This window comes from Scyliorhinus torazame, chromosome 10, assembly GCF_047496885.1.
Source record: "Scyliorhinus torazame isolate Kashiwa2021f chromosome 10, sScyTor2.1, whole genome shotgun sequence".
Taxonomy (NCBI): domain Eukaryota; kingdom Metazoa; phylum Chordata; class Chondrichthyes; order Carcharhiniformes; family Scyliorhinidae; genus Scyliorhinus; species Scyliorhinus torazame.
The window spans coordinates 117,586,838-117,612,262 of record NC_092716.1 but is presented as its reverse complement, the minus strand read 5'-3'; the positions used below and the strand labels follow the sequence as shown (position 1 = coordinate 117,612,262).

General features: G+C 45.4%; 1 protein-coding gene across 1 annotated transcript in view; it reads left to right on the top strand.

Annotated features, from left to right (window-relative positions):
* Positions 1-3,764: 3,764 nt before the first annotated feature.
* LOC140384858 (CD276 antigen homolog) overlaps positions 3,765-25,425 on the top strand; it is a 64,833-nt gene continuing 43,172 nt past the window's right edge. Inside the window, exons 1-3 of the mRNA XM_072466804.1 lie at positions 3,765-3,824; positions 3,957-4,274; positions 5,814-6,125. Coding sequence (XP_072322905.1) covers positions 3,770-3,824; positions 3,957-4,274; positions 5,814-6,125 — 685 coding nt within the window. The 5' untranslated portion in view covers positions 3,765-3,769. The remainder of the gene's footprint in view (positions 3,825-3,956; positions 4,275-5,813; positions 6,126-25,425) is intronic.

Below are 25,425 nucleotides of genomic sequence, written 5' to 3'. Positions count from 1 at the left end.
AAGAGAGGCGGTTTAATCCACGCCGGCAGGGCAGCATGGTAGCACAGTGGTTAGCACTGTGGCTTCACAGCTCCAGGGTCCCAGGTTCGATTCCGGCTTGGGTCACTGTCTGTGCAGAGTCTGCACATTCTCCCCGTGTCTGCGTGGGTTTCCTCCGGGTGCTCCGGTTTCCTCCCACAGTCCAAAGGTGTGCAGGTTAGGTGGATTGGCCATGCTAAAATTGTCCTTAGTGTCCAAAAAATGTTAGGAGGGGTTATTGGGGTTTGGGGGATAGGGTGGAAGTGAGGGCTTAAGTGGTTTGGTGCAGACTCGATGGGCCAAATGGCCTCCTTCTGCACTGTATGTTCTATGTCTATGTTCTATGTCTATGTCTATGTCTGTGACAGGCATTCCAGCAGCGGGACTTCGACCCATCCGGGCCGGAGAATCGCCGGGGGGGGCAAACGGCGTGGGCGATTCCTGCCCCCGCCGAAACGCCTGTGCCGGAGAATTCGGCCAGCCCCCGGCGATTCCCCGACCCGGCGGGGGGCCGGGGGGGGGGGGGGGGGCTGTCAGAGAATCTCGCCCATAGTATATGAAATGGGACATAAAGCACATCGTCATTTACGCCAGAAATACTGGCAGTAAAATGCCTCAGATTCACAGCCTCGCAGGTTACTAGGAGGCAGCTGTCATGGAGCTCGCAGCTCCAGTTGCCGATAAGTTGCGAAATTCTCCAGTATCGGAGCGATGTCCGCCGACTGGCGCCCAAAACAGCGCAAATCAGTCGGGCATCACGCCGCCCCAAAGGTGCGGAATGCTCCGCATCTTTGGGGGCCGAGCCCCAACCTCAAGGGGCTAGGCCGGCGCCGGACGAATTTCCGCCCCGCCAGCTGGCGGAAAAGGCCTCTGGTGCCCCTCCAGCTGGCGCGGGAATGACATCTCTGGGCGGCACATGCGCAGGAGCGTTAGCGGCCGCTGAGGGCATTCCCGCGCATGCGGAGTGGAGGGAGTCTCTTCCGCCTCCGCCATGGTGGAGACCATGGCGGAGGCGGAAGGAAAAGAGTGCACCCATGGCACAGGCCCGCCCACGGATCGGTGGGCCCCGGTTGTGGGCCAGGCCACTGTGGGGGCACCCCCGGGGCCAGATCGCCCCGCGCCCCCCCCAGGACCCCGGAGCCCGCTCGCCAGAAACTTGTCCCGCCAGTAAGGTAGGTGGTTTAATCTACGCTGGCGGGACAGGCATTTCAGCGGCGGGACTTCGGCCCATCCGAGCCGGAGAATCACGGGGGGGAGGGGGGTGATTCCCGCCCCGCCGAATATCTGGTGCCGGAGAATTCGACAACCGGCGGGGGCGGAATTCACGCCAGCACCCGGCGATTCTCCGACGAGGCGGGGGGGGGGGGGGGGGTGGAGAATCTCGCCACAGATGGTGGATAATGGGCCGCTATTCAGTGGGCTGAGAATTGCTGAACCAGCACCGGTCCCAATTTCATGCTGGAGACTGGTTAATGGAGAATTCCACCCAGGTTCTTTCATGTGAAACTTAAGTAAAATTAAATAAAGCTTCTCGGTTTATCGCGTGAAACTGAATTTTTAGCCAATTCCACCATAAGCTTGAATTTATTGTCAGACAAAATCTTCACTCGGCTAATATTCAGTAATATATCTGGCCTGAAATACAACAAATAATCTGAATGACATTCCTTCTCACTTCGCTACTCGTCACATTTAAAGTGTTGCAATTGGAGCACAGCATGTTGCGACCTCGGAATCCAAAGGCGAGAAAATGGTGCAATTCATTTGGAAGCATGCACTTGCAGCACATTTTGAAAACCACAATGAGATCAAGCAGCGGAAACAAAGTTCGAAAAACATGAAATCGTGTTTTTCATAAATCCTACAGTTTTATGAGGACAAGCATCCTTTCGTCAAGCTTGCTTCAAATCCAAAACATAAACAGGAAAGTAAGATGTGAAAACGCACAGACAATTTGCCAAGGGATATGAATCGCTGAAGCGCGGGCACGGTCGCACATTGATTAGCACTGCAGCCTCATAGCGCCAGAGAGCCGGGTTCAATTCCGGCCTCGGGCACCAGTCTGTGTGGAGTTTGCGCTTTCTCCCTGTGTGTGCCTGGGTTTCTTCTGGGTGCTGCGTTTTCCTCCCACAGTCCAATGGTGTGCAGATTAAGTGGATTGGCCATGGTAAATTGTCTCTCAGTGTTCAAAGGTAGGGGGAGGGGTTAAGGTTTTACGGGCGAGTGGTTCTAATATGGAGCTCAGAGGGTCAATGCAGACTTTATTGGCGAAACGGCCTCCTTCTGCTCTTGGGGACTCTATGATTGTATGAACTGAGTAGACAGAAATTCGGAAGGTGTAGTTTTGTGTTGGAAAATGTGATGTCCACTTTGGAGAGAACAAGAGAAAATGTGAATATGATTTAATTGGACTGTTACTGCAGAATACCGGGAACAGAGCAATCCGTGCAGCCTGCTAAATGGATCACAAACCGTTACCATGGAGAACAAATAACAGATCCGCAAGGCAATCGAAATATTGATCTGTGTTTCAAGGGAATAATCAATGTGACAAAGATCGGCAGGTTATGCAACGACAGTACAGGACAATAGTTAGACCGGACCTTGAAATTATGTGTAGTGTTGGTTACCCTAAACAGTCGGCGATATAATTGCATTTTCAATAGTTAGGAGAGGTGTCATTAAGTATGAAAGGGTCGCATTATCGGACAAGATTGAGCAGCTTGCGTTTGTACTTAGCTGTAGTTTAACAATTAGGAAGTGATCTTGATCTTACGGAAACATATAGGATTCTAAAGGAACTTCACAGGACGATTGCTGCGAGAATGTTTGCTCTCGTGAGAGAATGTGTTCTCAGAGAACTGGTTTGAAATGTGATTAAGCATGAAGTTTGGTATAAGCTCGCGAATGATTTACCTTAGAGAGTATTGGAGGCCGGATCATTAAAATTATTGATGCATAGATTTGAACTTTAAAAGAAAGTCAAGGGCTTTCGGGGGGCAGGGGTTTGTGGCTTGCTGTGAAGGTAAGGAAGTGATATAAAGTCCACAATGCTATTATAAAGTGATCTTGATGGATGGTGCATCCGGTTCGAATAGCCAAGTTGCCGATTCATGATCATATTATTGAACTAATTGTATTCTGTCAGCAGTTCTCAAAGTTTTCGGAGACGGAGACGCCGTGAAATAAACAAAAGACCAATATATGGGGAGATCACTTCGTTAAAAATGAACACTTACCTGTTAACTCCAACGTAAGCCATGTCACATAAAGGTTTATGTTCTGGCAGCGCGTGTAAAGAGAGAATTCGATTTAACGACACAGCAAAATGTTATATTTCCATAGTTGACTCTATGTCTGCAATTTTTATTTGCAGTTGTCTTTTTATAGTTGACGGTCAAGTTACGTATCCAAATAAAGTACCGAAGATATTCATCTTTCTAAAAGAACATTTTTTTCCAAACCTGTAAATATCGAACCCAGATGAACCAATGTATCAAATAAAGGGCTGACCAGGGCGGTTTTTATTTTAGTTAATTCGAAACATCCTGCTCGTAATGTTCAAAATCCTTCAAAGTTCCATCCTACCACCACAAACTATATTTCAGCACGTCTTTCATTACACAGCTACTGCAAACTGGCGGCACCGCACGTCATCATTTCCTAGTTTACAACAGGCCAACTGCAAAGGTGCCCTATAAATTCGCCACAGTTTTGTATGCTGATAGAGATGGTTATTACTTTCTCCAATATGATTGTTCGCGCTCTTCTTCAGTCCTTCTTGATCCTGGGCATGATCGCCACAGGTACCGGTCGCGTTAATTTTTATTTTGAAGCCTTCATTGTGTTTATTCCAACAAAACTATAAGCTATTGTAATCCTGATCTGCAATTATCAATTGATTGATTGTATATTTTCTCTCTTTCCCTCTTTCAAAGTTAATTGTTATGCCGATAATCAAGTGTTGCAAAGACCTAAACACAAGATTGTGATGGTTGGACAAAATATTACCATCACTTGTGCATTCACTCCTCTGTCAGATAATTCAGAAGTGCATGTTTTCTGGTGGAAACTCGGCGAAAGTGTATTTATGCAACCGATTTCAGACATGAGGAAACATGTTTTTAAGAGGAAAGGGCAAAGCACCTTCCAGCTCCTTGATGTTCGTTTGCGTGAAGCCGGGGTTTATTATTGCGGTATCAAAGAAGCAAGAGCGAGGATGAATAACGGAACTGGATCAACAGTTGTTGTTCACGGTAAATATTGTTGTCGGGTGGAATGTTTGGATTATTCTCTCAAATATATAAATATAAGTTCGACTAGAATTGCGTCACGTGGATTTGATTAGGCCCATATATGTTTACTTCAACGTAATTCAGAAAATTATATAATATTTGGTACATTTTGACAATCCCAAAAGCTGGCAATTTGAAAATTGCATGTAGGTACCCAATACAATATTTCAACTTATCCAAAAATGATATTGGGATGCCTTATACTATGTGTGATGCCTATAAAAGCATAACTTTTCTTAACTGTTGACGTTATACAGAAGAAGAGCGAAACGCATTTCATGGCTTAACCTTGAAATAGAATTGGTTGTTCGGAAATTTCTAACCGCGTTGGCGGCACGGTGGCAGAGTGGTTAGCACTGCTGCCTCACAGCTCCAGAGAACCGAATTTCATTCCGGCCGTGAATCATTATCTGTGTGGAGTTTGTACGTTCTCCCAGTGACTGCGTGGGTTTCCTTCGGGTACTGCGGTTTCATCCCACAGTCCAAAGATGTACAGGCTAGATCGATTTGCCATGCTAAATTGTCCCTTACTGTCCAGGGATCTGCAAGTTAGTTTATGGAGTTAAAAGGATAGGGCATGGTGAAGGGAGAGTGCAAATGGGTAGCAAATTCGAAGACTCGATGGGCCGAAAGCATCCTTCAGCGCTGTAGTGATGCTGTGGAGTTGGGAGGAGCGCCATTGCTCAGAGAAGTCCCTCTGGTTTACCGTAAATCACTATTTAATTCCTCAGAAAATCCTATTAACGAATTATAAAAGCAACAATGCTTGTAGGTCATGCTATTATTTGGATTGAACTCGGGGCACCATTTTTCGAAATCATTATGGGGAGAATTTATGGAGCGTTCGTTATCAGGCCATTCGTGCAAATATCTGAGAACATCCAAGTGAATTGCTGTGAACGCCCGTTTTTCTATTGTTTCCGAAGAACTACCCATAAAATTTCAGGATGATCATTTCAGTTGCATGATTCAAGAAATATTCCAGGATTTATGGAATTTAATTGGACTGGAATTATCGTGGGTCATATTGGTCCCTAGATATTTTCAGGTGAGATCATAATGAAATAAATTAAATCTTGTTTTTCTGGATGGAATTAAATATTCAGCACCATTGTAATGAAAGTACAGCTGTCCGACTATTTTGACCGGCACCCCTCCACTAGTCCATAGAATTAGAAACGGACGAATACTTCATTTATCGTATTGCTAGGGATTGGCTTTTTTCTTGGATGCCATATTTGCCAAATCGCTATTAAAACGACATTTTAATTTGATACACGGTTTGCGAGAAATTATAATGGTTCAGATGGTTGTGAGATTTAAAAAGCCTTATATAAATGGTTGCTTCTTAGATAATTGAATACGTAGAGAAAAACCGTTGTTAACATTTTGGAAAAATAATTAAACAATTCTCTTGGGTTTTGCGGAATTATTGGCTGTGAGATGTGTTAATTTTCTAATTACTCAGTACTTAATAATTGTCCCTGAACCCCATTATAGCTGCTCCACATACTCCAACCATACTCTGGAAAACGCCTGATGAAAATGCAAACGTCTATCTTCATCTCGTATGTGAAACAGTTGACTTTTACCCGGAAGATGTTACTTTGCAGTGGTACAAAGGTTCAAGCAGGATTATCACCGGGATTAAAACAACAAAGCGCTTGAATAAAGCCGGTCTCTATCAAGCTTCCAGTATTCTGCATGAGTCACAGCCAGTCCTGAGAGGAACACCTTATACTTGTCTGGTGTCCCATACGACGCTGCAGGCTCCGAAAATATCTGTTCACCTGCTAACTGGTTCTGACCCAGGTAAGAAGACAACGAGTATTTACCATTTTAGTTATCATTTTCAATGTTATTGCGGGATTTGCGTAGGATTAGCCCTGAGAACTATTATTTACGTGAAATTGGATAACGCACGTCCAGAGTCTGCAAGTGAATATAAAATCTGGGTAGGAAGGGTGTTGCCCTCTGTTGCAATTTTCTCCTCAAGACTCTTCAGAATAACGGTATCTCAGTTTTTGTACCTCTCCTGAAATTTCTGTATTCACTTGCCCGATACTTGTGATAGAGATTATTCTGTTTCGTGATCGATGCTTCTGTTGAACAGAATGACACCTCGAATTTGCCGGTGCAAAGGCTGCAGGAGGTACGAATGAATTAAGAAAAGGAATAATAGAACATCGTTTCATAATTCCTCCAGCGAAAATAGAATAAAGTACAGTTTGCTCCATCACAAAGGAGAGCGGAAGGATTCTGGATAAAAATGAAATCAGATACTACATTGTCCCTTTATAATGTTAAGTGATTAGTGTTAAATTACACATATTTGGTGACGATATAATATTCTGCAAATAAAATTGTCACAAGACATAAACCAAAATTCCTTTAGAATGGGGTTCAGGGATAATTATTAAGTACTGAATATTTAGAAAATCAACACATCTCACAGCAAAACCCAAGGGAATTGTTTAATTATTTTTCAAAAATGTTAACAACGGTCTATCTCTACGTATTCAATGATCTAAGAAGCAACCATGTATATAAGGCTTTTTAAATCTCACAACCATCTGAACCATTATAATTTGTCGCAAACCGTGTATCAAATAAAAATGTTTTAATTGTGATTTGGCAAAATGGCATCCAAAAAAAAAGCCAATCCCTAGCAATACGATAAATGAAGTGTTCGTCCATTTATAATTCTATGGACTAGTGGAGGGGTGTCGGTCACAATAGTTGGAGTTGTACTTTCATTACAATGGTGCTGAATATTTAACTCTATCCAGAAAAACAAGATCTCACCTGCTCTCACCTGAAAATATCTAGAGACCAGTATCACCCACGATACTTTCAGTCCAGTTAAATTCCGTAAATCCTGGAATATTTCTTGAATCATGCAACTGAAATAATCGTCTTGAAACTTGATGGGTAGTTCTTCGGAAACACTAGAAAAACGGGCCACAAACGGGCGTTCACGGCAATTCACTTGGATGTTCTCAGATATTTGCACGAATGGCCTGATGACGAATAAATTCTCCCCATAATTATTTCGGAAAAAGGTGCCCCGAGTTCAATCCAAATAATACCATGACCTACAAGCATTATTGTTTTTATAATGCGTTAATAGGATTTTCTGAGGAATTAAATAGTGGTTTACATCTCTGAGCAATGTCGCTGAGTAAGGGACAATTTGATTATGTTATAGATGGAAACGATGGAAGCTACGTAATACAGCAGGATTAATATTGTCTATGTCACAGGATATCTGTAAAACACCTCTTGATCTCAAGATAACCTTTATTTCAAAACAAAACGTTCTAAAGCAACAATTTGGGGGTGCACGATAGAACAGTGGTTAGCACTGTTGCTTCACAGCTCCAGGGTCTCGGCCTCGACTCCCGGCTTGGCTCACTGTCTGTGCAGAGTCCGCACGTTCTCCCCATGTCTGTGTGGATTTCCTCCGAATGCTCGTTTTTCCTTCCACAGCCCACAAATGTGAAGGTTAGGTGGATTGGCCATGCTAAATTGCCGTTCGTGTCCAAAAAGGTTAGGTGGGATTACTGGGTTGTGGGAGTAGGGTGGAGGTGTGGGTTTTGGTAGGGTGTTCTTTCCAAGGGCCGGTGCAAACTAGATGGACCGAATGGCCGCCTTCTGCAATGTAAATTCTATGATAATTTATTTAAACAGTTAAGATTGTGTACTCAATATTTGCTCATTTACAGGTCATCAAGTCAATTGTAAATTCAAAAGTTTCAGTGGTTATTCTTAGGCATACATAATGCAAATTAAATGGCTTTGCTTGTATTTGTAAACGGCATTGCCTAGAAACCATTGCCGCCTTTAAATTACTCTGCACATCATAACATGACAAATAAACAGATGTATAAATGAAACTAATTTTGGAGGGATGGTGCCGAAGCCAAGGATTACAACTATTATATATTTTTTAAAGCTAAATAGGAGTGGAAATCTTTGAGGGTTTACAAGCACGACATGTTTGAACGAATTCATGATCCGGGCATTTCCAGTTGAGAAAAAATTAAAATCTGGCGGCAAAATATATCGAGAGGTATTCACTGAGTGCTAAGGACAAAGTGGTTAGTCGTCAACTGATCAGACTGTGGACCACAATCATAGAGACTGCTTGTGGCAAACAAATACGCTTTTAAAAGCAAAAATAAAGGTGTGAGTATAACAGCGCCAAGAGATGCATATATGCTGAGAAGGGCAGTTGGGCTATTTCGGTCGAGAGAATGTAGAGAATTCTTTGCTTCAGAATTGCACAACGACCAAAATGAAATAACAATAGGACATCCAGAGTCCAGTCAAACTCCGTTTAATGGCGTGTTGAGATTTGTTTTAATACCAAGCAATCTATTTGGCACTGGAACTTTGGAATTGCAACCATCAGAAAAATGGAACTTTGAAAATTGTTGGACCTGGGTGCTGTTAACCCCGTGCTTCATAGTATCTTAGAGTTTACATTGGAATTTAAAGAAGGAGGCTATTGGGCCCATCGAGTCCGCAATGGAAAGACCAACCCACCTAAGCCCACACCGCCACCCTATCCCCACAACCCAATAACCACATTTAACATTTTTGAACACTATGGGCAATTTAGTATGACCAATCCACCTAACCTGCACATCTTTGGACTGTGGGAGGAAACCGAAGCACCCGGCGGGTACCCACACATCGTGCACACACAGACAGTGACCCAAGCCAGGAATCGGTCCGGGGGCCCTGGAGCTGTGAAGCAACCATGCTAACCACTGTGCTACCGTACTGCCCTCTTAAGAGACTTCATCCAAGTTCCGTAAACTGAGTGGTTATTGAATGTTGATGCATTAGTTTTAATTATCCAACATTCCTTGTTTTCGAAAATGGTTGTATTAGAATGCCAAATGACAAATGTAACCTCTGTAGGAATGGGTGTGTCCGACATTTCTGGGGCAGGTGACATAGATTTGTTGGCTTCCTGCTCAAAACGATTCTACTCGGGGAACAGAGCACCCCTCCAAATGAACTCATGCATTATATGCTGGTTGAGAGCGCAAAGCCAAGCAACCAATGTCACCTGCCCCAATAGCCTCGGAAACATCAATTCCAACCGTCACAGCCTCAGAAGTTAGATCACCCTTCTCGAAAGCAAACCAATGGGAAGCAAGGAGTGCTGACTAATCCCTCTGATTTTGCACGGACCAATTGCCGGGTGTGCTTGCAGATATCTTTCACTCCTTCTTACTCCGTTCCAAGTTTCACACATGCTTAAGAAGACCACTATGACACCGGTGGTATAGAAGTACCAGGCAACAGTGCATTCACCGCTACCGACCAGTGGACCTGACGTCTATTATTGTCAAGTTCTTCGAGAGGTTAGTCATGAGACACAACATCTTCAACCTTCGAAATTGTCTTGATAAATTGCAATTCGCCAACTGCTGCAACCGGCCCACTGCGTATGCTAACGCCCCGGCCGTACACTCATCCCTAGTGCATCTCGACAAGCCTATGACATATTCCTGGTATTTGACTATAGCTCTGCCTTCAACACTATAATCCTAGCCAAGTTCACATCAAAACTCCAAAACCTAGGACTCGGATTGTCCCTCTGCAACTGATTTCATGACCCACAGACTGCAATCAGTAAGGAACAACAACAACACCTCCTCCACGATAGTCCTCGATATCGGGTTCCTGCAATGCTCAATGTTATGTCCCCTACTATACTATCTACCCACACATCACCATGTGGCAAGATTCGGCTCCTACTCCATCTACAGATTTACTGATGACATGTCCATAGTGGGTCGGATCGCAAACAAGACGGGTCAGAGTACAGGAAGGCGATAGAAAATGTAGTGGCATGGTGCTTTGACAAAAATCTCTCCCTCAATTGCAACAAACGAAAGGAGCTGGTCATCGACCTCTGGAAGTGAAGGGTCGTCCACACCCCTGTCTGGATCAACGGTGCCAAGGGGGAGATGGTTGACAGCTTCATATTCCGAGGTGTAAACATCACCAACAATCGTTCCTGGACCACTCACGTCCATGCTGCCACCAAGAAAGCATAACAGCACCCTTACATCCTCAGGAAATTAAGGGAATTCGATATGTCCACATACGATTCTGAACAATTCTATTGATGTACCATTAAAAGCATCCTATCTGAGTGCATCACAACTTAGCATGGCCACTGATCGGCCCAGGAACGTAAGGAACTACAGAGAGTCGTGAACACATTGCAATCCATCACGCGAGCCTACTTCAAGCCCATTGATTTTGTACACATCTCGCGCTGCCATGGGAAAATGGGCATCACATTCAAAGACCCCTCTTACGAGGCCATTCTCTCCTCCATCGGCAGAAGATACAAATGCTTGAGAACATGCACCAACCAATTCAAAACCACTGTCTTCCCCGCTGGGACCAGACTCCTGAATGACCCCCTGAGGGTCTGAACTGATATTTTGGACTGCACAGATCTTTTACATGCATCTTCTCTACAGCTGTAGCACTATATGTCGGATACTTCACCCTCTATCTATTTTATGCATTTTCATTATGTGTCCTTGTGTATTTACTATAAGTTCTATGTTTTCATGTATGGGGCAATCTGCCTGGACTGTACTCAGAACTATATTTTTTACAGTACTCGGTACACGTGACAATCAATATAAACCTAGATTCAAAACGGGGTGGAAGACTGAAAGGAGGAAAGTACATGCCTGTTACCTTAATGTCTCATTTTCAAACAGGTTAGAAGGTATTAATAAACATGTTATTGGTGGGCGGTTAAACAAAAATCAAATAAATCAGGCAAAGTCAACACGGTTTGTGAAAGTGAAACCAATTTATGGGATTTATTTGAAGGAGTCATATATGCTGTGAATGAAGTCCCTCCGGTGATTGAAGTGTACCTGCATTTCTAGAAAACATTGATAGGCTGCCATGCAAACGGCCACTGCAGATAATGAAAGTTCAAGGCGTAGTGGGAACATATTTGCGTAGACTGAGGATTAGTCAGCTGACAGGAAACGATGAATGGGCATAAAAGGGGCATTCTACGATTGGCAATATGTAACCATGATGTTCCACATGGATAGTTGATGGGGCCTCAACTTTTTAATATGCTTATAAACGACTTAGTTAAAAGAACGGAATGCATGGTTGCTAAATTTGATGATCGCACTTAGAGACCTTGGAAAGTAAGTTGTGAAGAGGACACACAAAGCTAACAAAGAGATGTGGACGTGTTATGTAAGGAGGCAAAGTATCTGCAAAATGGACCATTATGAGGGTTGGCACAGTGGCTAGGATTGCTGCCTCATAGATCCATGGATTTGGGTTCAATTCCAACGTTGGGTAATTGTGTGGAACAAAGAACCTAGAACATACAGTACAGAAGGAGGCCATTCGGCCCATCGAGTCTGCACCAACCCACTTCAGCCCTCACTTCCACCCTATCCCCGTACCTCAATAACCCCTCCTAACCTTTTTGGTCACTAGGGGCAATTTATCATGGCCAATCCACCTAACCTGCACGTCTTTGTACTGTGTGAGGAAACCGGAGCACCCGGAGGAAGCCCACGCAGACACAGGGAGAATGTGCAGACTCCACACAGACAGTGACCCAGCGGAGAATCGAACCTGGGACCCTTTCGCTGTGAAGCAACAGTGCTATCCTCTTGTGCTACCGTGCTGCCCTTTGCTGGAGTTTGCATGTTTTCTTCGTGTCCTCGTGGGCTTGCATTGATACATTGTCCTTAGTGTCCACCATGTGCATCCGAGGTAGGATTACGGGAAAAGGCAGGGAATTGGACCTAGTTAGTGTGCTCTTACAGATGGTCGGTGCACATGCGATAGGCTAAATGGCCTCCGTCTGCACTATAGAGATTCTACAAAACAAAGTAGAAGCAAATTCTCTGAACGGTAGAGATCAGTGATACAGATGAATCTCAGTGTCCTTATTTAGCAATCACAAAATGGGTAATATGCACGTGAACCTAATAATTGAAACCGCTGACAATTGTGAGGGGAATTTGATATGCATGTTAGGAAGTTAAGATTCTATTTTTCAGCACAATGATGAGATTACCTCTCGATTATCGTGAACAGTATTCATCTCTATATATAAGGCAGAATATAATTGTTTTGAAAACAGTTCACAGGAGATTCATGAGAATGACACCAGGGAAGGGTCTGTTGTCATATGTCGTTATGTTGAGGAGGCTAGCATTTTATGCAGTGAAGTTCAGAAAAGTTGGAGGAAATTTGATTGAAATATTTAAGATCCAGAGGAGCATTGGTGATGTGGAGAGCATGGTTCGTCTCCGGGCAGTATTATGTACCAGGATCAATATTGAAAAAGTAACGTGTCACCCATTTAAGCCAGATTACAAGAAATGTTTTTCTCAGAGAGTTGTGAGCCTTTGGAACTCTCTGCCACAAAAGGCAGTGGAAACAGAAACTTCAAATACTTCTAAAGCTAAAATAGATAGGCCCTTGTTAAAAAAGTGGACGAATGAATATGATGGATATGTGGCAGGTTCCAATTCAATCAGCATGATCTTAACCAATGGGCTGAAGGAACGAATGTTTTCATTCTGCTCCAAATAAGGACATAGTTTCGGCGGACCTGAATTGTTATAAACGTCAAACAGTTTACCTTCAGCTGTCCTTTGATACTTCTAAAAAAATGGTGGATTGTTTTTCCTAGCTTTCCATCTTGCACTCAATAGGACAGACGTGCAAATGTCAATTTTAAGAGGCAGCAATAATCTAGATTGCAGGAGAACCTGATGCTGATTGTTCAGAAGATTGAATTCAATTTACAGGTGAGTTATAGGTACACAGTTTCTGCTTTTGACGACATTGAAAGCTTCATATGATAGAGGTGACATTAATCGCGGGCGTTAAAATTACTCACTTTATACTGTGGACAACAGTTCAATCTTCGCTGTCACGTCAAAGGCACTAACACCTTTGCATTGACTGGGAAAATATAAAGTAGGAGTAGCATCAGGCTACTCGGCGCATCGATCGAGGTGGACGTATAGGTTAATGACCAAGAAATACTGGTATTTCCCAAATCCATCTGCTAAACACAGTAATGTACCCTGGCAGCATTGTCCGAGCTGACAAAATAGCCATGACTGCAAAATCTAGGATAATATTATTGTAATCTAAACAAAATATAGCTTCATTCTCTTGATTCGTCTCCGATCATATCGGACATCCTGAATGATGTCTATCCGGTTCAGTTTATAGAACATAGAATATAGAACAATACAGCGCAGTACAGGCCCTTCGGCCCACGATGTTGCACCGAAACAAAAGCCATCTAACCTACACAAAGCCATTATCATCCATATGTTTATCCAATAAACTTTTAAATGCCCTCAATGTTGGCGAGTTCACTACTGTAGCAGGTAGGGCATTCCACGGCCTCACTACTCTTTGCGTAAAGAACCTACCTCTGACCTCTGTCCTATATCTATTACCCCTCAGTTTAAAGTTATGTCCCCTCGTGCCAGCCATATCCATCCGCGGGAGAAGGCTCTCACAGTCCACCCTATCCAACCCCCTGATCATTTTGTATGCCTCTATTAAGTCTCCTCTTAACCTTCTTCGCTCCAACGAAAACAACCTCAAGTCCATCAGCCTTTCCTCATAAGATTTTCCCTCCATACCAGGCAACATCCTGGTAAATCTCCTCTGCACCCGCTCCAAAGCCTCCACGTCCTTCCTATAATGCGGTGACCAGAACTGTACGCAATACTCCAAATGCGGCCGTACCAGAGTTCTGTACAGCTGCAACATGACCTCCCGACTCCGGAACTCAATCCCTCTACCAATAAAGGCCAACACTCCATAGGCCTTCTTCACCACCCTATCAACCTGGGTGGCAACTTTCAGGGATCTATGTACATGGACACCTAGATCCCTCTGCTCATCCACACTTCCAAGAACTTTACCATTAGCCAAATATTCCGCATTCCTGTTATTCCTTCCAAAGTGAATCACCTCACACTTCTCTACATTAAACTCCATTTGCCACCTCTCAGCCCAGCTCTGCAGCTTATCTATATCCCTCTGTAACCTGCTACATCCTTCCACACTATCGACAACACCACCGACTTTAGTATCGTCTGCAAATTTACTCACCCACCCTTCTGCGCCTTCCTCTAGGTCATTGATAAAAATGACAAACAGCAACGGCCCCAGAACAGATCCTTGTGGTACTCCACTTGTGACTGTACTCCATTCTGAACATTTCCCATCAACCACCACCCTCTGTCTTCTTTCAGCTAGCCAATTTCTGATCCACATCTCTAAATCACCCTCAATCCCCAGCCTCCGTATTTTTTGCAATAGCCTACCGTGGGGAACCTTATCAAACGCTTTGCTGAAATCCATATACACCACATCAACTGCTCTACCCTCGTCTACCTGTTCAGTCACCTTCTCAAAGAACTCAATAAGGTTTGTGAGGCATGACCTACCCTTCACAAAGCCATGCTGACTATCCCTGATAATATTATTCCTATCTAGATGATTATAAATCTTGTCTCTTATAATCCCCTCCAAGACTTTACCCACTACAGACATGAGGCTCGCCGGTCTATAGTTGCCGGGGTTGTCTCTGCTCCCCTTTTTGAACAAAGGGACCACATTTGCTGTCCTCCAGTCCTCTGGCACTATTCCTGTAGCCAATGATGACATAAAAATCAAAGCCAAAGGTCCAGCAATCTCTTCCCTGGCCTCCCAGAGAATCCTAGGATAAATCCCATCAGGTCCCGGGGACTTATCTATTTTCAGCCTGTCCAGAATTGCCAACACCTCTTCCCTACGTACCTCAATTCCATCTATTCTATTAGCCTGGGGCTCAGCATTCTCCTCCACAAAATTATCTTTTTCCTGAGTGAATACTGACGAAAAATATTCATTTAGTATCTCGCCTATCTCTTCAGACACCACACACAATTTCCCATCCCTGTCCTTGACTGGTCCTACTCTTTCCCTAGTCATTCGCTTATTCCTGACATACCTATAGAAAGCTTTTGGGTTTTCCTTGATCCTTCCTGCCAAATACTTCTCATGTCCACTCCTTGCTCGTCTTAGCTCTCTCTTTAGATCCTTCCTCGCTACCTTGTAACTATCCATCGCCCCAACCGAAACTTCACACTTCATCTTCACATAGGCCTCCTTCTTCCTCTTAACAAGAGATTCCACTTCCTTGGTAAACCACGGTTCCCTCGCTCGACGCCTTCCTCCCTGTCTGACCGGTACATACTTATCAAGAACATGCAGTAGCTGATCCTTGAACAAGCCCCACTTATCCAGTGTGCCCAACACTTGCAGCCTACTTCTCCACCTTATCCCCCCCCAAGTCACGTCTAATGGCATCATAATTGCCCTTCCCCCAGCTATAACTCTTGCCCTGCGGTGTATACTTATCCCTTTCCATCATTAACGTAAACGTCACCGAATTGTGGTCACTGTCCCCAAAGTGCTCTCCTACCTCCAAATCCAACACCTGGCCTGGTTCATTACTCAAAACCAAATCCATCGTGGCCTCGCCTCTTGTTGGCCTGTCAACATATTGTTTCAGGAAACCCTCCTGCACACACTGTACAAAAAACGACCCATCTATTGTACTCAAACTATATCTTTTCCAGTCAATATTTGGAAAGTTAAAGTCTCCCATAATAACTACCCTGTTACTTTCGCTCTTATCCAGAATCATCTTCGCCATCCTTTCCTCTACATCCCTAGAACTATTAGGAGGCCTATAAAAAACTCCCAACAGGGTGACCTCTCCTTTCCTGTTTCTAACTTCAGCCCATACTACCTCGGAAGAAGAGTCCCCATCTAGCATCCTCTCCGCCACCGTAATACTGCTCTTGACTAGCAGCGCCACACCTCCCCCTCTTTTGCCTCCTTCTCTGAGCTTACTAAAACACCTAAACCCCGGAACCTGCAACATCCATTCCTGTCCCTGCTCTATCCATGTCTCCGAAATGGCCACAACATCGATGTCCCAGGTACCAACCCATGCTGCCAGTTCCCCTACCTTGTTTCGTATACTCCTGGCATTGAAGTAGACACACTTCAAACCACCTACCTGAACACTGGCCCCCTCCTGCAACGTCAAATCTGTGCTCCTGACCTCTATACTCTCATTCTCCCTTACCCTAAAACTACAATCCAGGTTCTCATGCCCCTGCTGTATTAGTTTAAACCCCCCCCCAAAGAGCACTAACAAATCTCCCCCCCAGGATATTTGTGCCCCTCAGGTTCAGATGTAGACCATCCTGTCTGTAGAGGTCCCACCTTCCCCAGAAAGAGCCCCAGTTATCCAGAAATCTGAATCCCTCCCGCCTGCACCATCCCTGTAGCCACGTGTTTAAATGCTCTCTCTCCCTATTCCTCATCTCACTATCACGTGGCACGGGCAACAACCCAGAGATAACAACTCTGTTTGTTCTAGTTCTGAGCTTCCATCCTAGCTCCCTGAAAGCCTGCCTGACATCCTTGTCCCCTTTCCTACCTATGTCGTTAGTGCCAATGTGGACCACGACTTGGGGCTGCTCCCCCTCCCCCCTAAGGACCCGGAAAACACGATCCGAGACGTCACGTACCCTTGCACCTGGGAGGCAACATACCAAATGTGAGTCTCTCACGCTCCCACAAAATCTCCTATCTGTGCCCCTGACTATAGAGTCCCCAATTACTAATGCTCTGCTCCTCTCCCCCCTTCCCTTCTGAGCAACAGGGACAGACTCCGTGCCAGAGGCCCGTACCCCATGGCTGACCCCTGGTAAGTCCCCCCCCCCCACAAGTATCCAAAGCGGGATTTACTTGTTTCTCAGGGGAACGACTGCAGGGGATCCCTGCACTGACTCCTTTTTCCCAGTCTCTCTTACAGTTACCCACCTATTTCCAATCTTTGGTGTAACTAATTCCCTGAAGCTGCTATCTATGACCCCTTCTGCCTCTCGAATGATCCAAAGTTCTTCCAACTCCAGCTCCAGTTCCCTAACTCGGTCTTGGAGGAGCTGGAGATGGCAGCATTTCCTGCAGGTAAAATCAGCAGGGGTACTAACTGCATCCCTCACCTCAAACATCTGCAAGAGGAACATTACACTCCCTTCCCTGCCATTCCTCTTACTTTCTACCAAGATCTGGCTAACAACTAAATTAATTTTTTATAAAAAATAATAATAATATAATAAAATATGGTACTTACCTCAGACCAATGGGTTTTATTATTAGGTTAGAGGAGGAGGGCGGGTGGGAGACACTACACGTGTAGTGTCTTGGGTTTCCTCTCCACCAGAATTTATTGGTGAGTGTCTTCCCAGACGTCCGTGGGTCGACTTCCTGTTCCCGCCTAAAAAACTAATTTAAAAAAAAAGAAAAATTCTCAGCTCCTGCTGAAATTGACTAACCAGCCAGCTCCACTCCCGCCGAAATCGACTGGCCTGCCCCTGCAAAGACAAGTGCTTTTAAAGGTTGACTTACCTCCCAGCAGCCACTTCCGCAATGCTCCCGCTGAAACTGACTCACCAGCTGTTCTCACGCCGAAATCGACTGGCCTGCCCCTGCAAAGACAAGTGCTTTTAAAGGTTGACTTACCTCCCAGCAGCCACTTCCGCAATGCTCCCGCTGAAACTGACTCACCAGCTGTTCTCACGCCGAAATCGACTGGCCTGCCCCTGCAAAGACAAGTGCTTTTAAAGGACAGACTTACCTCCCAGCAACCACTTCCACAATGCTCCCGCTGAAACTGACTCACCAGCTGTTCTCACGCCGAAATCGACTGGCCTGCCCCTGCAAAGACAAGTGCTTTTAAAGGTTGACTTACCTCCCAGCAGCCACTTCCGCAATGCTCCCGCTGAAACTGACTCACCAGCTGATTCTCCCGCCGAAATCGACTGGCCTGCCCCTGCAAAGACAAGTGCTTTTAAAGGACAGACTTACATCCCAGCAACCACTTCCGCAATGCTCCCGCTGAAACTGACTCACCAGCTGTTCTCACGCCGAAATCGACTGGCCTGCCCCTGCAAAGACAAGTGCTTTTAAAGGTTGACTTACCTCCCAGCAGCCACTTCCGCAATGCTCTCGCTGAAACTGACTCACCAGCTGTTCTCCCGCCGAAATCGACTGGCCTGCCCCTGCAAAGACAAGTGCTTTTAAAGGACAGACTTACCTCCCAGCAACCACTTCCGCAATGCTCCCGCTGAAACTGACTCACCAGCTGTTCTCACGCGGAAATCGACTGCTTTCATCCGGGAGGCTGATCTTGCGACTTAACAGATGATCATAACATTGAATATCAAGGGATGGTAGTTAAATAGTTTATATTTCACGTATCAACGCAAGCCTGGAAAGTGTCAAGGTCTTGCGACATTTGTTTACAGTCACTTCAGCTCTAAGGATTCTCCTTTGCTGCTCAACATTGTGCAATCGTCAATGCAACTTCTCACTTCTGACATAATGCAGTAAGGAATAATTTTGATGAAGCAGCTGAAGATCATTATCCCTAAGACACAACCCTGAGGAACTCCTACGATAACGTATGGACTTATTATATCTGACAAACAACAAACACAGCGATCTCATTCGTGTTCTCTATGAATTTACGAGTGGGATTTGTATAATTGGTTTCCAGTGACTGTAGCTTTTGGGGTGGATTTATGCCTTACTCTGTCAAATGACGTCTAGGGCAGTCACTGCCACCTGTCCTCTGGAGTACACCTGTTTATCTATGCTTTAAACAAAACTACATAGAGATCAGTAGCTGAGTGGTCATGGAGGAACACAAACTATTCATCAGTGGTCAGGACATTTCAAAGTAAGTACTGCTTGATTGCACAGTTTTTAACACTTGCATCACTTTTCTAGTGGTCGAGAGTAGACTGATGGGGAGCTATTATGCCGGGACGGATTTGTCTTGCATTCTGTCTGCAGAGCATACCTGCAGAGCAGATTCCAATGTTGTACTCAGAAACTTGGCTATGGTGCATGCAGGATATCGTAAACATGTTTTCATTAACAGTGTCAGAATATTCTCAGGCATGTAGCCTTCGCAGCATCCAATGCCTTCAGTCATTCGCGATACCACGTGAAAGGATCGAATAGGCTGAAGACAGACAATTGTGTTGCAGGGGTCGTCAGGGGCAGATCGAAATGGATGATCAACTCGGCACTTCTGAGGATGAATGCAACTGCTTTAGGCGTAACTTTTCAGCTAATGTCATAGGCTCGACGATCACTGAGATCGGACATATTTGTTGAACATCGTCCTCCAATCGGTTGGCGTATTGTTCACCACCATTAATGACTGAATGTGACAGGACTGCAGACCATCGATCTGATGCAATGATGATGATGGACATTCTTTTCGTTGAACCTGTCAATGGTCCGGTGATTCTTTCCCTCAATTCCAATTTTCAAAGTACAAAGAATAATACAGCAGAGGAACAGGCCCTTCAGTCCTCCAATCCCGCGCCGACCATGGTACCTGCCTAAACTAAAACCGTATGCACGTACGGAGTGTGTGTACTTCCATTCCCACCATACTCATATATTTGTCAAGATGCCCCTGAAATGCCGCTCTCCTACCCTCTCCCACCAGCTCCCCAAGCAGTGCGTTCCCTTCAGGCGGTGGCCATGATCTGACATATTGAACCTTTGCAGTCTCTGGGGTTGAGGCGCACTCATAGTGATGTGAGGGAAGCAATTTAAGAAACTTCATTTGACCCAGTCATCCTGATGGGACGGCGGCACATTTGCATGGCACGCTGCCGAATGATTTGGATGGGAACCTTCAGGTGGTGTTGATCTCTGGAATCTGCTATCATCATACATCTAGATGGTAGCCGTCATGCGTTTTGAAGTTTATCATAGAACTTACAGTGCAGAAGGAGGCCATTCGGCCCATCGAGTCTGCCGAACGAGCGTTGTTGCGTTACTGCAGTGTATCTTTCATTTGGTCGTGGCAGTTGCAATTGTCCTTTATGGTACCTAAGTCTAGTTTTACTCCTTGCTCACGGTTTACTGTCACTGACATAGACAGGGGAAAATACAGCACAGAACAGGCTCTCCGGTCCACGATGTTGTGCCAAACCTTTGTCCTAGATTGATCAGATATTATCGTAGAATTTACAGTGCAGAAGGAGGCCACACGGCCCATCGAGTCTGCACCGGTTCCTGGAAAGAGAACCCTACCCAAGGTCAACACCTCCACCCTATCTCCACAACCCAGCAACCCCACCCAACATTAAGGGCAATTTTGGACACAAAGGGCAATTTATCACGGCCAATCCACCTAACCTGCACAGCTTTGGACTGTGTGAGGAAACCGGAGCACCCGGAGGAAACCCACGCACACACGGTGAGGACGTGCAGACTCCGCACAGATAGTTACCCAAGCCAGAATCGAACCTGGGACACTGGAGATGTGAAGCAATTGTGCTATCCACAATGCTACCGTGCTGCCCTTAAGAACAACTTAATCTACACTATATCATTCTACCGTAATCCATGTACCTATCCAATAGCTGCTTGAAGGTCCCTAATGTTTCCGACTCAACTACTTCCACAGGCAGTGCATTCCATGCCCCCACTACTCTCTGGGTAAAGAACCTACGTCTGACATCCCCCCTATATCTTCCAGCATTCACCTTAAATTTATGTCCCCTTGTAATGGTTTGTTCCACCCGGGGAAAAAGTCTCTGACTGTCTACTCTATCTATTCCCCTGATCATCTACTAAACCTCGATCAAGTCGCCTCTTATCCTTCTCCGTTCTAATGAGAAAAGGCCTAGCACCCTCAATCTTTCCTCGTAAGACCAACTCCCCATTCCAGGCAACATCCTGGTAAATCTCCTTGGCACCTTTTCCAAAGTTTCCACATTCTTCCTAAAATGAGGCGACCAGAACTGTACACAGTACCCAAATGTGGCCTTACCAAAGTTTTGTACAGCTGCATCATCACCTCACGGCTCTTAAATTCAATCCCTCTGTTAATGAATGCTAGCACACCATAGGCCTTCTTCACAGCTCTATCCACTTGAGTGGCAATTTTCAAAGATGTATGAACATAGACCCCAAGATCTCTCTGCTCCTCCACATTGCCAAGAACTCTACCGTTAACCCTGTATTCTGCATTCATATTTGTCCTTCCAAAATGGACAACCTCACACTTTTCAGGGTTAATCTCCATCTGCCACTTCTCAGCCCAGCTCTGCATCCTATCTATGTCTCTTTGCAGACGACAACAGCCCTCCTCACTATCCACAACTCCACCAATCTTCGTATCGTCTGCAAATTTACTGACCCACCCTTCAACCCCCTCATCCTAGTCATTAATGAAAATAATAAACAGCAGAGGACCCAGAACTGATCCCTGCGGTACGCCACTGGTAACTGGGCTCCAGGCTGAATATTTGCCATCCACCACCACTCTCTTACTTTGATCGGTTAGCCAGTTCGTTATCCAACTGGCCAAATTTCCCACTATCCCATACCTCCTTACTTTCTGCATAAGCCTACCATGGCGAACCCTATCAAATGCCTTACTAAAATCCATGCACTACAGCCACTGCTTTACCTTCATCCACATGCTTGGTCACCATCTCAAAGAATTCAATAAGACTTGTAAGGCAAGACCTACCCCTCACAAATCCGTGCTGACTATCCCTAATCAAGCAGTGTCTTTCCAGATGCTCAGAAATACTATCCTTCAGTATCCTTTCCATTACTTTGCCTACCCCCGAAGTAAGACTAAATGGCCTGTAATTCCCAGGGTTATCCCTAGTCCCTTCATTGAACAGGGACATGACATTCGCCACTCTCCAATCCCCTGGTACCACCCCTGTTGACAGTGAGGACGAAAAGATCATTGCCAACGGCTCTGCAATTTCATCTCTTGCTTCCCATAGACTCTTTGGTATCCTGTCAGGCCCGGGGGACTTGTCTATCCTCAAGTTTTTCAAAATGCCCAACACATCTTCCTTCCTAACAAGTATTTCCTCGAGCTTACCAGTCTGTTTCATACTGTCCTCTCCAACAATATGGCACCTCTCATTTTTAAATACAAAAGAAAAGTACTCGTTCAAGGCCTCTCCTATCTCTTCAGACTCAATACACAATCTCCCGCTACTGTCCTTGATCGGACCTACCCTCGCTCTAGTCATTCTCATATTTCTCACATATGTGTAAAAGGCCTTGGGGTTTTCCTTGATCCTACCCGCCAAAGATTGTTCATGCCCTCTCTTAACTCTCCTAATCCCTTTCTTCAGTTCCCTCCTGGCTATCTTGTATCCCTCCAGCGCCCTGACTGAACCTTGTGTCCTCAGCCTTACATATGTCTTCTTCTTCCTCTAAACAAGACATTGAACCTCTCGTGTCAACCATGGTCCCCTCACTCGACCATTTCTTCCCTGCCTGACAGGGACATACATATCAAGGACACGTAGTACCTGTTCCTTGAACAAGTTCCACATTTCACTTTTTTCACTTCATAGGTTTAAGGTGAGAGGGGCAAGGTTTAGAGTAGATGTACGAGGCAAGTTTTTTACGCAGAGGGTAGTGGGTGCCTGGAACTCGCTACCAGAGGAGGTGGTGGAAGCAGGGATGATAGTGACATTTAAGGGGCATCTTGACAAATACATGAATAGGATGGGAATAGAGGGATACGGACCCAGGAAGTGTAGAAGATTGTAATTTTGTCGGGCAGCATGGTCGGCACGGGCTTGGAGGGCCGAAGGGCCTGTTCCTGTGCTGTACATTTCTTTGTTCTTTGTTCTTTGTGTCCTTCCCTGACAGCCTATGTTCCCAACTTATGCACTTCAATTCTTGTCTGACAACATCGTATTTACCCTTCCCCCAATTGTAAATTTTACCCTGTTGCACGCACCTATCCCTCTCCATTACTAAAGTGAAAGTCACAGAATTGTGGTCACTATCTCCAAAATGCTCCCCACTAACAAATCTATCACTTGCCCTGGTTCATTACCAAGTACCAAATCCAATATTGCCTCCCCTCTGGTCGGACAATCTACATACTGTGTTAGAAAAGCTTCCTGGACACACTGCACAAACACCACCCCATCCAAACTATTTGATCTAAAGAGTTTGCACTCAATGTTTGAGAAGTTGAAGTCTCCCATGACTACTACCCTGTGACTTCTGCACCTTTCCAAAATCTGTTTCCCAATCTGTTCCTCCACATCTCTGCTACTATTGGGGGGCCTATAGAAAACTCCTAACAAGGTGGCTGCTCCTTTCCGATTTCTGACTTCAACCCATACTACCTCAGTAGGCAGATACTCCTCGAATAGCCATTCTGCAGCTGTTATACTATCTCTAATTAACAATGCCACTCCCACCTCTTTTACCACCCTTACTAATCTTATTGAAACATCTATAACCAGGGACCTCCAACAACCATTTTTGCCCCTCTTCTATCCAAGTTTCCGTGATGGTTCCGTGATGATCCCAAGTACCGATCCATGCCTTAAGTTCACCCACCTTATTCCTGATGCTTCTTGCGTTGAAGTATACACACTTCAACCCATCTCCGTGCCTGCAAGTACTCTCCTTTGTCAGTGTTCCCTTCCCCACTGCCTCACTACAGGCTTTGGCGTCCTGAATATCGGCTATCTTAGTTGCTGGACTACAAATCCGGTTCCCATTCCCTGGCCAAATTAGTTTAAACCCTCCCAAAGAGTACTAGAAAACCTCCCTCCCAGGATATTGGTGCCCCTCTGGTTCAGATGCTACCCGTCCTACTTGTACAGGTCCCAGAATGCGCTCCAATTATCCAAATACCTGAAACCCTCCCTCCTATACCATTCCTGCAGCTACGTGTTCAACTGCACTCTCTCCCTATTCCTCGCCTTGCTATCACGTGGCACTGGCAACAAACCAGAGATGACAACTCTGTCTGTGCTGGCTTTTAACTTCCAGCCTAACTCCCTAACCTCGTTTATTACCTCCACACCATTTTTCCTACCTACGTCATTGGTACCAATGTGCACCACGACTTCTGGCTGCTCCCCCTCCCCTTAAGGATCCTGAAAACATGATCCGAGACATCGCTGGCCGTGGCACCCGGGAGGCAACATACCTTCCAGGAGTCTCGCTCGCGACCACAGAATCTCCTATCTATTCTCCTAATTATTGAATCTCCGACTGTTGCTTTTCTATTCTCCCCCCCTTCCCTTCTGAGCCCCAGAGCCAGACTCAGTGCCAGAGACCTGGCCGCTAGGGCCTTCCCCCAGTAGGTCGTCTCCCCCAACAGCATCCAAATTGGTATACTTGTTTTGAAGGGGAACGGCTACGAGGGATCCCTTCACTGTCTGCCTGTTTGTATTCTTTCCCATGACTGTAACCCAGCTACTCTTGTCCTGTACCTTGGGTGTGGTTTCCTCCCTGTAACTCCTCTCTATCATCCCCTCTGCCTCCCGGATGATCCGCAGTTCATCCAGCTCCAGCTCCAGTTTCCTAACACGGTCTCTGAGGAGCTGGAGTTGGGTGCATTTCCCGCAGGTATAGTCAGCGGGGACACCGGTGGTATCCCTCACCACCCACATCCTACAGGAGGAGCATGCAACTGGCCTAGCCTCCATCCCCTCTTACCTTACAGAATATAACTGCCCTGTGGACCAACTGGACCTCCGCCCTCCGACTCTGCTCCCAGTCAGCTGCACTCTCTGTAATCTCCTGGCTCCCTTCTCGCTCTTTGCGGAAATGTAGGAAACAAAATGAAAGGAGCACCTTACTCCGTCCTCACCTAACTCCCTCAGTCACCAAACTCTCCCTACAGCACTCAAATGCACCAAATTCAGCACTCCCTCAGTCACCAAACTCTCACTATAGCACTCAAATGCAACAAATGCAGCACTCAGTGCAAACTGAGAGGCGTGTTACGCCATTGAAGAGTCAAAGGAAGGCCAGGCCATAAGATGCAAGGACGGCAGTTTTTTCTTACCTAAAGAACATTCGGTCTTTACGAAAATTAACTATGCTTTCACAACGTTCATAAAGTTAAATTCCAGCTTTGTATTGATTGAATTCAGATTGCACCATCTGCTGT